Source organism: Gambusia affinis, linkage group LG14 (assembly GCF_019740435.1).
Source record: "Gambusia affinis linkage group LG14, SWU_Gaff_1.0, whole genome shotgun sequence".
Classification (NCBI taxonomy): Eukaryota; Metazoa; Chordata; class Actinopteri; order Cyprinodontiformes; family Poeciliidae; genus Gambusia; species Gambusia affinis.
Genome location: NC_057881.1, coordinates 8,407,489 through 8,421,237, shown reverse-complemented (window position 1 = coordinate 8,421,237; position 13,749 = coordinate 8,407,489). Strand labels below are relative to the sequence as shown.

Genomic DNA, 13,749 nt, shown 5'->3' with positions numbered 1-13,749 from the left:
CCACCGTATTTTTATTTATGGTTCAAACTCCCACCGTATTTTTATTTATGGTTCAAACTACCAATGTATTTTTATTTATGGTTTAAACTACCACCGTATTTTTATTTATGGTTCAAACTACCAATGTATTTTTATTTATGGTTCAAACTACCAATGTATTTTTATTTATGGCTCAAACTCCCACCGTATTTTTATTTATGGTTCAAACTACCAACGTATTTTTATTTATGGTTCAAACTACCAACGTATTTTTATTTATGGTTCAAACTACCAACGTATTTTTATTTATGGTTCAAACTACCAACGTATTTTTATTTATGGTTCAAACTACCAACGTATTTTTATTTTTCACACTTTGTAGTTGAAAGTTGGACAGAGTTTTGACTTCATTCAAAAAGTCACCATGCACAATCCAAATATAAAGCATTAATTGTTTCAAGTTTAGAATAAAACTTGTATTTTAAATAATTCTAACTATTAAAATCTTCAGTGCCTGGATGTTTGTTTTCACCTGGACTCCATCTTGCCCTGCCTCTCTACGGGTCGCAGCTTCTTCCTGATGACAGGAAGTTTGCACGTGTCGATCACTTTGGTTTCCCCGCTGCTGTAGGTGAACTCCAGCGTGCCGTTCCACTCGCCCTGTGCTTTGCACACGATGGTGTTGGTTGGGTTGTGTTTCACCTCCGCTGTCACCCTGTAGGTTAAATTAAGGAAGAAACGATTCTCAACTCCTTTTCTTTTCGTTTAATGCTCCTTTAAGCTCCAGAAACAAACAGAAATGACCAGAAGCGATAATTTAATAAGATGTCAGAAGATTTTCTGGGTCACAGAACTCATCTCATGTTGACTGGACATATTCATGCTGTTTATACTTAATAAAACATCATTTAAACAGATGAATATGGGACCTTCAGGCATCTGGACACAAATATGAACAACGCCTAATGTATTTATTGATTTTCCATGAAATCACAGCCTGTAAATGTACTTTACTGCTGTTCTTTCATTTGTTTTTCAATTATCTTTGTATATAACTTTGTTTAATAAAGTCAAACTCAATTCAAATGAAACTAAATTAACTCAAATGTTATACACTGTCAGTAAAAAGCCATTGCAGTCTTGGTCCACAGCTCTGGAAAACATTAAGAGACCATTTTAAATGATCAGTTTCTCTGATTTTACTCTTTACAGGTTTATGTTTGAGTAAAGTGAACATTATTCTTTTACTCTATGAACTACTGACAAGATGCCTCTGAAACTCCAAGCAAAAATTTTGTTTTCATTTGCAGAAAATTAGAAATGGTCAAAATAATGAAAAAGATGCATTGCTTTCTGACCTCAATGTAAAGAAAACAAGTTTATATTTATTTAGAAACAATAATACTAATGTTTTAACTCAGGGAGAGTTTAGAAATCAGTATTTGGTGGAATAACCAGGAGTTTTTCAATGGGGTTCAGTGCAGAGGGCTTTATGTTGAGTTCTGAAAAATCTTATTTTTTATTGTTCTATAGCTTCAGGGTTTGTTATCATAAAGTAGTTTAACTGCTCTGTGTTTTATTAGGTGTATTGTTTTTGTAAGAATATAACATTTTTAGTAGAAAAATTGCTGAGGAAAACAGTATTAGATGTTCTAATGAATTTTAATTTAGTTGTGTTCTGTGACCTCTTAAATAAATAAAACCATCGAATTTTAGAAAATTAAAGTAAAGCCTGAACAATGGAGAATCAGCAGGGGAAAATAGACTCTATTCATAATGCCGCTGTCAGTCTGCAACCTCCATTACCACAGAAGAAGACGGGCATAAATTAAAAAGTCAGACAGCTTCACAAAGGAATAATCTTCCCCGGCGTGTGAAGCTTTTATGAATGAAGTGTCAGAGAAGAGAAGCAGCAGCCTGGAGTCCTTTCTCAGAGTATAGAAGCTGTCAAAGCTGATAATAATAATAATAATAATAATAAAAACGTCTCACCTGTGCACCTTCCCTCCATAGAAAGGCTTTGTGTGAAAGGTCACCGTGGCTGAGTAGCCGCTCTTGATGCAGTTGATGGAGACTTTTCCCCCCAGCTCCACCCAGGGGACGGTGAGGATGGAGCGGGCGTAGGCGCAGGGCAGCGTGAAGACGTACTCCTCGTCGTGCTCCAGGAGACACAGGACTCCTGGGAGGAAGACGGGAAGATAGGATTAGATTCAACTAGATTCATGTGAGAGGAAACCGCTTTTTATTTTTATTTGTTAAAAGTTCGAACCAGAGGAGGAGCGTTGACATCGACACACATATTTAATTTATTTCTATTACTAAACGCAAAATTCAGCTCAGGTTTATGCAATCAAGGACAGTGAACAACGTTACATCTACGAAGGTTTTCTAGCCGTAGGCTAATTTACAAACCTAGTCTTTGGTTGGACCTTTTTTTTTTAAAAATTAAATAAACAAAAAAATCCAGCAAAATTAGAAAACAGGGATTCCCATCACACACACATTCATAACAACGGTCAACAGCCAAAACATTGTCTGGGGTTTTTCAGCTGTTTGAGTCATTTTGATGAGCTGAATCCAAAAATCAGATTGGTTTTGCTTAATCAGGTCAACTTCCTGAACTATGGAGCAACATGAGTGTCAAAATGCACGACTTGTTCTCACATCTGGAGAATCTGGGATCTATGAGCGACGATGAGAAGAGATTCTATCAGGACAGATAAGAGATGGAGAATTTGGCACAATGAAGACAAAATGTTCAATTTGCCGTACATGCCCTTCCCTTATCAGTGTTTATTATTCAATTGACAGAAATCCAGGTTTGTAACATTTAATTGATATACTCTTTTAGAAAACAGAAAAAACTTTTTTTGGATGAGAAATATTAATGAGAATGAAGTGATAATGTCACAAAAATGTTATCAATTTAGTCAGAAGTTCAGATTTCTCTAAATCAAATTAGAATAAAAACCTAATTTGAAAAATGCGAAAAATGGATTACCGGTACAAACCTTTGTAATTCAGTTGAAAAAGCATAGAAAACAACTTCTAAAACATTTTCTTTTCTTTTTTTTTTTTTTTGTAACTTGGTGTAATAGCAGGGCCTAGTCCAAGTCCAAACCTCAAACGATGGTTACAGATTCTCTCCGTTGAATCTGACTGAGCTTAAGCTCACTTGATGGTTTTTCACTACTTATTGTTTCTAATAATCCCAACAAATACATTGAAGTTCATGGACAGAAATCTTACAGAAACAGATTTAATTCCTAGTAAAGGCTAAATTGGTTTTTATCCTGTATAAATCACCTCCTTTTGTTTTAAAACTTTCTTTGCACACAGCTGCTATCTGCTATCTATTCCCTGCCTGCCTGTCTGCAGAGTTTCTGATAGAAAACTCTCCACATGTGACTGGAGAATCACAGAGTTATTCTGCAATAAACAAACTCTCTCTGCTTTATGAATAGTTTTCTGTTCTTGCTTGGTTACAGGAAACCACTTGTGAGGCTGCGCTTTGCTGCCGGAGAGGAAATGTGCATGTGGTGCCACAGCGAGCAGAAAACAACAGAGGGGATTTGTTAGAGATAAAACTGTTCAGTGTTAACAACGGCCTGAAGCCCTGGGATTAAAAATACACGAGAACGGCCCGGGTACGGTAGATAAAATGCAACTAAAACTCATTTTCAGCCAATCAGTGCACCTGGTCATTTTCAGAGGAAGTTTTTTGCTTAAGCCTCTTAAATCTGAATTATAAATCATTCAAACTTTAAAGTAAGGCTCTGAAATGAGCTGATATTTGCTTTTTCTGCTTCCTAAAGACAGATTTTTCAGCTCGTTTCTTCTGACCTCCACTTATCACTTCAATCTTTCAAGCATGAAGCATAGTGAGGTGAAATGACTGGATAGAAAAGGAGAAAGCAGCAGATACAGCACTTCACCACTCTGCTGGCTCTCTGGTCTATAATTATTGATCTGGCTCTCATATTTGCTTGCAAATCTTTTTTTTAAATTCAGTCAGAGACCACCTGTGTTATCTCAAATAAAAGTTATTTTACATTCCTTTTTTTAATCTAACCATATGTTTGACATAAAATATTAATTTAGATAAATGAAATGTGAAAGTCTTATTTTTGTTCTGGTTTCTTAAACCACCTTTTACTCAAAAATTGTTCTAAACTCGGTGATTATGTTCGTACACAAAACATAAGACTTAAATAACCAATTTTCATTTTAGACTTTGAACAGTATCTCACTAAAACAACTTTTGTTTTCATTTATATAAATCAAAATGAAGGCTGATGGACCTTAATTTCAACTGGATGTTTTCCTTTTATTTATTTTCTCTTCCATCCTCGGATATTAATCAAAAGTTTATTTTTGGATTTTAATAGGTCCAAGAACCCGTTCAAAAATAAGTGGAAAGACTTTCAAACGGCAAAAATGAAGAAGTCTTTTTTTATTTAGAAGGGAAACACTAAATGGAAAGATTATATAAAAGAGCTCTGATTAAATAAGTCATCAAATAATTGTTGCATTTATACTTAGACAAGAAATATGTACGCATTACCTTTTTTTATTTATTTTTTTTTTCAAATATCAAAAAGAGAAAAGAAATCACAAACCATACAGTCTGCTGATTAGCGCTGTGTGATTTCAAACCATTTTGCTATAATTGAAAATGGTAACAATGTTGATTGTGACAAACTTATCCTCTCCAAATCTTTTCTTGTTTCTTCATCACAACGTTTCCACTGCTCTGTGACCTTCAGCTTCTCAGGCACCAAAAATATCCAAACCAGAGCATCAGCTGTGAAGCCCATCAAACAGGCCAAATAAACTGTATTATTACCATCCACAATTTGCACGAATGGCACTTCAACTTTAATATGCTACTAAGAAGGATTAAAGGACTAATGTCTCAGCCAGATCTAGAGAAACTCATCCATGCGTTTATCTTCAGTCGTATTGATTATTGTAACGGCGTCTTCACAGGCCTGTCCAACAAATCAATCAAACAGCTACAGCTGATCCAGAATGCTGCTGCTGGCGTTCTCACTAAAACCAGGAAGATAGAGCACATAACACCAGTTTTAAAGTCTCTCCACTGGCTACCTGTAGCTCAAAGAATACACTTTAAAATACTGTTGTTAGTTTATAAATCACTGAATGGTTTAGCACCACAATACATTAAAAATTTGCTGCTGTTGTATCAACCTTCCAGACCTCTCAGGTTCTGGTTCTGGTTCTGCTCTGCACCACCAGAACCAGAACCAAACGAGGAGAAGCGGCATTTAGCATCTATGCACCAAAAATCTGGAACAAACTTCCAGAAAACTGTAAGACAGCTGAAACACTGACTTCCTTTAAATCTCAACTAAAAACCCACTTGTTTAGAGTTGTATTTGAAACATAATCAATTGCAAATTTATTGACGAAATCTGACTATGTTGTGCTTTTATTGTTGATTCTATGTTGCATTGTATCTTTGTGTTTGATTTGATGTAAAGCACTGAAATGCCTTGCTGCTGAAATGTGCTATACAAATAAAATTTGATTGATTGATTGATTGAAAGTCATCCAAGCAGCCCTCTGCCAATATGATAATCAGATATTGACATGGAGATGATTGGGATTCAATGTGTTTCATGCAGCCCAGCCAGACCACAGAACTATTTATCAGGACCAAAGATTCAAAACGTCCGTTGTATTTTCTTGTCTCAGGATGAATGTTGATGTTCAGTCCTGTAAAAAAATTAAGTATGTTTAAGATCATTCATGTTTAAGGAAGTGTGTGTCATATGATGCAGCCCTGATGTTTGGTAGAAAATTTTAAATGAATAAATTTGCTCTGATAATGATGTCAGTCTTTTGATCATCTCTAAACAATTTAAAGATAAAAAAACCCTGCTTTGATTTGACTAATAAAATAAGATTTAAGCACACGGCTGTTATCTTGGAGGTTTATGTATGTGGCCCTCTCGAGTCCAGATGGCCGCTTAATGTCTTTCGCTGGACCAGATTTGGCCCCCGCGCCTAAAGTTTGACAAATGACACTTTTTTTTTTTTTTACTTTTTTTTCTCCGAAGAGTTTTTGCGGCACTAGTGGCTCGTATTTTTTGCAACAGAAGGCAGACAGGAAAGAGGGCGAGGAGAGGGGGGAAGACAAGCGGCAAAGGTCGTCGGGACCGGGAGTCGAACCCGCGACGTCCGCGTCGAGGACTGAGGCCTCCAAACGTGGGGCGTGACTCCTGGTATAACTTGACAGAACTGGAAAAAGCCGAGTGGTATGAATACTTTTTCAGCCAAGACATTCTTGCTCCATATCCATATTTCCCTCGACTGGTTCTCAACTTTTTTCCCTCTAAAGTTCAGTTTAATCCACGTCAGATTAAATCAGACTTTCTTCCTGCTGACTCACTGCTCATCAATGAGTCTGCAATAATCAGAGGCAGTTAGAGAACAAACAGCGATCAATAAGTCGTGAGGTGAATGTCACCAGGAGTCACAAGCTGCCAACAGGTGAGCTGAGCTCTGAGCCAATCTGTCCAGGCGCCGCAGCCGAACTCAAGGACTTCCTGTTCTCCGTCTGCAGGTGATTCATCACAAGCAGGTGGGTGAACACACGGGGCGTTCAGGGGCTGACGGAGAGGTCGGGATTGTTGCTTTGTGTGGTGTCGTCACGTTTAAAACGGAAAGGGTTGCAGCAAAAACAACATTCTGATTTTAAAGGGTCTGAGATTTATAATCTCATTTCTTACTATTAGCTAAATATTTATAGTTTGTGTTTTGATTTACCTCTAAATGACATCATCATGTTTAAGACTTTTTGATTTCTGACATTTTCTTAGGACGGCATGAAGCAAACTGCAGGTTTGAGTGAATGAGTAATCTCACTAATCAGCAAACTAAATGTTAAAAATGTGGGCATATGCAGTACATTAATTTATTTATGAATCCTTTATCATTATGCATTATGTAGATGTATTTCAAACACATGGATGTTTGAAACCCTTCCTGTTAGTTATGATTTGCCCCTGAAAGGAAACAAAATTTCAGTAAAAAATATTTTTAAAACCAGGATAAAATAAAACAGAAATAAAAACAACATAAATATTAAGTTTTGAAAGAGGAAGTTGGGACTTTATTTACTTCAGGAAGAAATCTGCTACAAAAATATTAATAATTAATTTGGAAAGCGTTGCTGCAGAAGATCTTTCCTTTTGATTTTGAATCGAATTAGGGCCGTTTGTGAAACAAAACAAACATGAAAATAAGTCGAAATGTTTAAAATATTAGACATGTGTCTATTTAAACTGAAATAGTGAGCTTTTAGGTCATTTAGCTGAATTTGAACCATAACAAAATGGTTATATGCAACTATTGCTTTACCTTATTCCAAGCCAAACTCCAGTTCCTGTCGGTGTGAGTGAGGAATAAACTGAATGCCTTTTTCCCAGGTGTGTTCTGGGGCTTTGTTTTTGTTTTGTACAGAAGCAGCTGGAATCAGGAGACGCAACATGGTGGCGCTTTTGTGCTGCAGTTTTATTATGTGAGGACGTTTGTCCCTGAAATGCAGCAGGCGGGGTGCCGAGTCCTCCGTCACAAAACTGCGTCTTCTCTGCTGAGGCTGCGATTTTTGACCACCTTTTATTTTTCAAACCTACGAAAACCTTTGCTAGAAAGACAAATCTGCACCGACCCCAGGGAAGTTTTACAAAACCCAGCAAAAGGGGGATGAGACTTTATTTAGACAACTTTTCCAAACTGGCTGTCAGAAGTAAAATATTTTAACAAAATACACTGGCATTTGTTGTTTCTGCAAACCTTTGTAGCAAAATTAGATATTTTTTTTTTTCACAAAGTATCAGTTTGATTCCTTTACAGAATCAAAAAGGTTGTTTGACTGTTCATTAAAGATTAAAAAAAGAAACTTTCTTTGTAAATATGTTCGATCCAAAACTCCTCCAGTAGCATATTAGTAGTTTGAGCTTCATCTGGTTCAAATTCACAGAAGGAATACAATGTTACTGCATTTAGGCAAGAAAATGTTTATTTTCTTATTTAAAAGATAAATTTTATTATTTGTACATTTACATGTTGTAATGTATTTCTACTTTTGTATAAAAAGCTTAAGAAGTTGAATGGAAAATCAGCAGAATGTGATGATTTTTTATTTTTTTTAAATCTGATTAATCAATTAATCAGCAGAATAATCGATAAAATTACCGTTAGTTGCAGTCCTGCTGCATATAAATCGCAGCCATAATTTCTGTAACCCGTTCCTCCATTTTTAACCGGATTGTTGTGGCGTTGTGACTCACCTTCTCCCACCATGGACACGCCCACAGACATGCCCATGAACTTGCTCTTGGTCCACACGTGAGCGTTGATGCACATCTGCCGCTCCCGGCACTCGCAGTAAAACCCAGAAACAGGTGGATGATGGGACACCTGCTCTGCGACAAACCGGACTCTGTAAGAGCCGTCGGGCGAATCTTCCCCTTGCTGCGAGTTGTTGGATCCTCTGCCGGGTTCCCGCGCCGGCCCTTGGTTTGATCTGACCAAAGGTTTGACTTTGTCCCGAGGAACTTCCCAGGAACAGTGGAACGTCTCCCCCAGAACCGGGTTGTAGGGCTTCTTGGCCACCGCGCCTTTCCGTCCCTCGTGAAACGCGGTCAGGTAATACTCCACGAAGCGCACGATTCTGTCCTCGGCGGTGGCCCCGGCTGTGATGGACAGGAACATGTCGGGGTGGGCCATGAAGTTGGCGTACATCTCTAGCAGGGATCGCTTTTCCAAAATGAACGTGGGCAGCACCACCTGCGGAGGAGAGACGGGTAACGCGCGCTGCAGAGTCGCAGCTGTAACGGTGAGGAAGCGGGAGGAGGCTCACCCGCGTGAGGTCCATCCCCAGTTTGAGTTGGGACAGCAGGTGAAGGATGACGCTGCGCTGGTCGTCCAGGACGCCCAGATCCTCCTCATCGTTGTCCTCCGTGTCCGTCACCTCCTCACTGGGACTGATGTCCTCCAGCCCGAGGTGCTGCTGCCAAAACACGAACAAAAACACAAACTATTACCTTTCCAATCTTAACCTGACTTAACTTCTTTTTTGTTTCCGAGATGCCAAACACTTCTGTAACGTGACAAGATCTTGATCAGTCGTTTGTGGAAAACATTTAAAGTTTTTCTTTGGACTTGATTTTTTTTCAACATTTCCTGATCTAAAGGAAGGTGAGAAAAGATCAGAAACAGATTTACATGCTGGAAATTCACACATGAATTTTAAAATGGTCTTGGTCAAGTTTCTAGTGAAAATATCTTAGTACACTTGGAATAAGACAAAACCTAACATAAGTAACTTTTCAGCAAGATATAGGAGTTTGTTTCAAGTCGATAAGTTTTAAGTACTGATGAAAAATTATTAGATTATTTAATTTATAAAAGATATTTGTTTCTTAAACTATGTTTCTTGTTTCTTTTCCTCTGAGGCCTCAAAATGGTCAACACTTCTTTCTCTTACTCATCACCATTTCAAACACCTGAGTTGCATTAAACTGAAATATTTCAAATTGGATCATAAATGACGTGACTTTTTTAGTTTGGCGTTTTTGTGGATATTTACGAATAAAGCCCCTGCAGAATTATTTGTCATAAAAAGAAAACATAAATCAGCCATTTTAATAATGCCGTTTAATTCTTTCACATCTGTGACAGCTGCAGCCTGAGGCGCCGCGTTCGGGAAAAGCCCTCTGGGAATGTATTTACATCTGCCACAAATGTTCGCTGTGACATCCTAAAACGAGTTTTTAGCTGTAAATAAAAAATGCTGACATGATTTAAAGCAAAGTGTTGCCGAAACGCCCCTTGACATGATCAGGTTTTGTGCACAAATTGTTAAAAGTAAGAAGTGGAGGAGGAACACCATTCCACTGTGTTAAAATATACTAAATATTTCTAATGTAAATTTGCAAAGAAATTAGTTATTTCTACATGAATCCCAAGAGTGCAGATTAAACTAAAGTCTTTTTTTGTTATGATAAACACAAAACACCCAGATGTACCTCTAATTAGTCAGGTACTCGTATTTGCCGTCTTGTTTTATCCACTCAGCCGTGTTTTCCCTCCACAGACGAGGCCGTCAGTATTTTATCATCAACCAGAATCTCGAGGTTCTTTCCGTCTCCCAGGTGGGATGTTTTCTCTCCACCCGCAACAAGCTTTACCAATCACAATTTACGAACTAGTCAAAGCAGACAGAAGCTGCTTCCTTCGGTTTTGCTCTGTCATTCATCAGAAAACTGCTCCAGTTGAGGTTAAAGGAAAGTTGCTGGTTTTGTTTTCTGCTTTAGCAACCTGAGGCAGGAAAGTATGGAAGAAAAACAACAAGAAAGAGGTTGATGCACAAGAAGTGCCCCAAAGCCTGCGAGCAACAACTCTCTGCTCTTCTTTCTCTACTTCTGTGTTTTCCAAGCAGTTCCGGTTATGACAAAGTGTGCAAAAGTCTTGAATCGTCGCCTTGTTTTTCTATTCAAAAGCATTTTTCCCCATCTGTCTGCTCTGTATTTTCACCTTGCAGTTACAAACTTTTTTGTAACAGAACATTTTCCATTATTTTTAAAATAGTGATATCATCTGTCAAAATGACATTAAAGTTCATGTGTCAGAATGGCCTAGTCAAAGTCCAGCATTGAATCTAACAGTCACCAACACTTTCCCATTACATCTGCACTAATTTGCAAAGAAAAGGCAAAAACTTCAGCTGTTGTATTTAAAGATGAATCTAGAAAGTAGACTGAATGAAAAGTCTACAATAATAAAACCTTTTTATGAAACGGTTTCAGGCGCTACTTTATGTTTGTCTGTCACATTAAAACAAATAAAACCTGTGGTTATAAAAGCTTGAAATGTATGAATACCTTTGTAGGAAACTGTGTTTTACTTTGAGGAAGCCAAACTTCCTTGTATTTTTTTTTATGACTCCAGCTTTTGAAGATATTTGAAAGGTTTTCTCGTGTCCTCAGCTGGACTCGTGTGATTGGTTTTTAACTGATGATTGGTGCATGTTTGAAGTCTCGTATCAGATTCCTTTGACTTTCAGATATCATTGATCTGCTACAGATGCATTTTAATTCAATGCCACTTCATAGAGCACACACTGCATAATATAAAGCCGTGCATAATGAAGTACAAGGTGCAGAGCAGAAAAGAGCCAGAAGGTCTTTAAATGAGACCTTCCATTGAATGAAATATTGCTAAAGACCATTTTAAAAGATTATAAGAAACAAAACAGGGTAATCTTTAACACTGTACTGAATGGGGCCCCATCACACGGTTTCATTTTAGGAAAACTGCTCCAAGGACGTAGTGGAAAAACTCCCAGCATCATGGCTGCATGGAACAGAAGGAGAACGACAGAGATTTCTGACTGTCACCTGAATATTTTATTCAGCACAGACATCTGTGCAGCTTCACATAACCACTCAATGATGCACACGCTGGGAACACTCTGCACCAAAAACATTATGTGCAAAACACACATGAACACACACCCTGTACAGGACGGAGCTCGCTCCAAACACACACACCTACACGAGTCCCTGGAGCTGAAGCAGAGTGATATATATATAGAAGTGAAGCAGAGTGGGAAGATGGAGAGGAGGGGGAGGTTTGTTATGACTTCACTGCTTTTGACTAGAAGAGGCTCCTGACAGCAAGAGGGAACCACAGCTGAGTTGGTCTGAGCAGCTCTGCATGGAGCGAGCTTCCTGCTGAACATGTTGGTGAATTAGTAACGTCTGGATCCGGAAAGACAGCATGACGACGAGCCGTCTGCTGTCCAAAAGCCTCCATAATTATCAGCTCTAATCTTCCAGAGCATCTTTGGCTTCGTGGATGTGCAGCCAGGAAAACTTTAGCAACTGTCTCATGAGGCCACATCAATGTGGACCAAAATATCTGCAGAAAGATTCAAGACAGAAAGATTGAATCTGAGGCATCAGAACTGGGCAGCTCTGGAATCAAAACGGTGTTAAAACCCGGAGCTGCACACGAGAATAAACAATTAACCGCATGATGAATCAAAATGAGCTCCATTCTAAAGAGAAACACTTTTTTGCCTGATGAAGGCATGTTATCTCTCAAAGCTTTAGGAGATTTTAGATGTTCTGTTAGGATTTAATCTTTGGGAGAAAATACCTTTTCTTACAACCCAACTTTCTGAAAATACAGGAAATGGTGGGTGAGCACACTTATGTAACCAGGTTCCTCCAAAATAAGATGACAATAAATGTGGGGGCATGTTTGTACACTTAGTAGCTATTGAAGGAATTTCAAAGCCGTTTATTGCCTTTAATTTACAGTTGGTTGCACAACAATCATGTAGATTATGTCTACTTTGTCAAATATTTTCAATCTGCATTAAATCTCAGAGATTAAGCAAAATATCCAGCAACACTTTTCTCTTAAACTCAACTGAATATAATGCAAATAGATAAGAAGTTACATTCTTCCACCGCAAGAAAAAAACAGAAAAGTTTTACTGTATCAACTTAGAATATTACAATATTTATCAATATTTAGAAACTAGATATAAATTAAATAATCATCCAGTGGAAAAAGACATTTGTCCTGTATTATGAGTTGAAATGTCTTGTCCAACGGGGAGATTGTTTCATAAATAGCGAGAACATTTTCATTAATATTAAGGAGTCATAGCTCCCATATATTGCTGAAAAGTTACTTTTACTTAGTTTTGTCTTATTTCAAAAGTACAAAGATATTTTCACAATAAACTAGAGCATAAATAGTTGTTAAGATATTGAACAGAAAACTTGTTCAGTTATGTTTCTTCTCCTTGTGCGCCCCCCAACCCCTCTCACTAATGACGCCCCGGTCATCCACCAGGATGGCCCAAATCAAAAACTGCCACCAGTAGTGTGTAAAAGTGAGAAAATGTTGTCATTTCCTTCTTTTCAATGTTTCATAAAACACTTTGTAAATATTTCAGCTGTTTAATGCGTTTACCACAACAACAAACCTGCAGTCTGGTTTGTTCAATAATTTATGAAGACTGCATCAGTGCTCAGTGTTGAACAAGCTCTGTACTTTCCATTTCCGATCAGTGCTGCTAAACGCTAATGTACTCTGGAAATGCTGGATAAGCATTTCAGTCTGTGGTTAAAGCAGATGTGAACAGTGATCAAACACTCACGCTGCACTGATGTGACGCTACAGGCTTGACCTGCATGAAGCTGGATCTCATCTCCAATCAAAGGAAAAAGTACCGGCGTGTTTGAACGCCACAGACTGTTCAATCCACCAAGAGGAGGGGAAGTGGTCCGCAAACAGGAAAGCTGCTGGGTAAAAGCTCCAGTTAGCATCAAATCCTGTTAAAGAGCCGGCGGTCTCTCAGCAGGACGCCTGTCCAGGTCGGAGTCATTTAACGAGTTTGAAGGTCTGATGGGACCCCGAGGAAAACAAATAACACACACTTCCTCCTCTTCATCTGAATTTGCTGACTTGGTGGGCAGCCGTCTGAAAGGAGTCCTGCTCTTCCCCACAGAGAGGTGCTGAGAGACGGTGCTGAGCTGCTGTGCGTGACTGCCTCTCTGCCCACCACCCACTCTGAAAAAAGGAAGGGGAGCAGAGGGAAAGTCCCGGTGACGTCATAAACCGTTCCCTCCCATCCTCCAGCTGCTCCCGTTTTAATCCTGCGCTCTCCTCCAGTTGCTCCTCTGCTCACGTGACCTCCGAGCTTTTATCTCCCCACTGAAC

The 13,749-nt window shown here is 38.5% G+C and overlaps 1 protein-coding gene across 7 annotated transcripts in view; it reads right to left on the bottom strand.

The window, feature by feature from the left end:
* Positions 1-13,749, bottom strand: part of LOC122843190 (oxysterol-binding protein-related protein 10) — an 86,522-nt gene that overhangs the window by 2,542 nt on the left and 70,231 nt on the right. For 6 of the 7 annotated variants that reach the window (XM_044137779.1, XM_044137781.1, XM_044137782.1 and 3 more), the window contains 4 exons: positions 8,870-9,019; positions 8,298-8,796; positions 1,972-2,158; positions 512-694 (listed from right to left, as the gene is read on the bottom strand). In XM_044137779.1, the coding sequence (XP_043993714.1) occupies positions 512-694; positions 1,972-2,158; positions 8,298-8,796; positions 8,870-9,019 (1,019 nt within the window). The remainder of the gene's footprint in view (positions 1-511; positions 695-1,971; positions 2,159-8,297; positions 8,797-8,869; positions 9,020-13,749) is intronic. The other variant, XM_044137780.1, reaches the window with a different exon arrangement.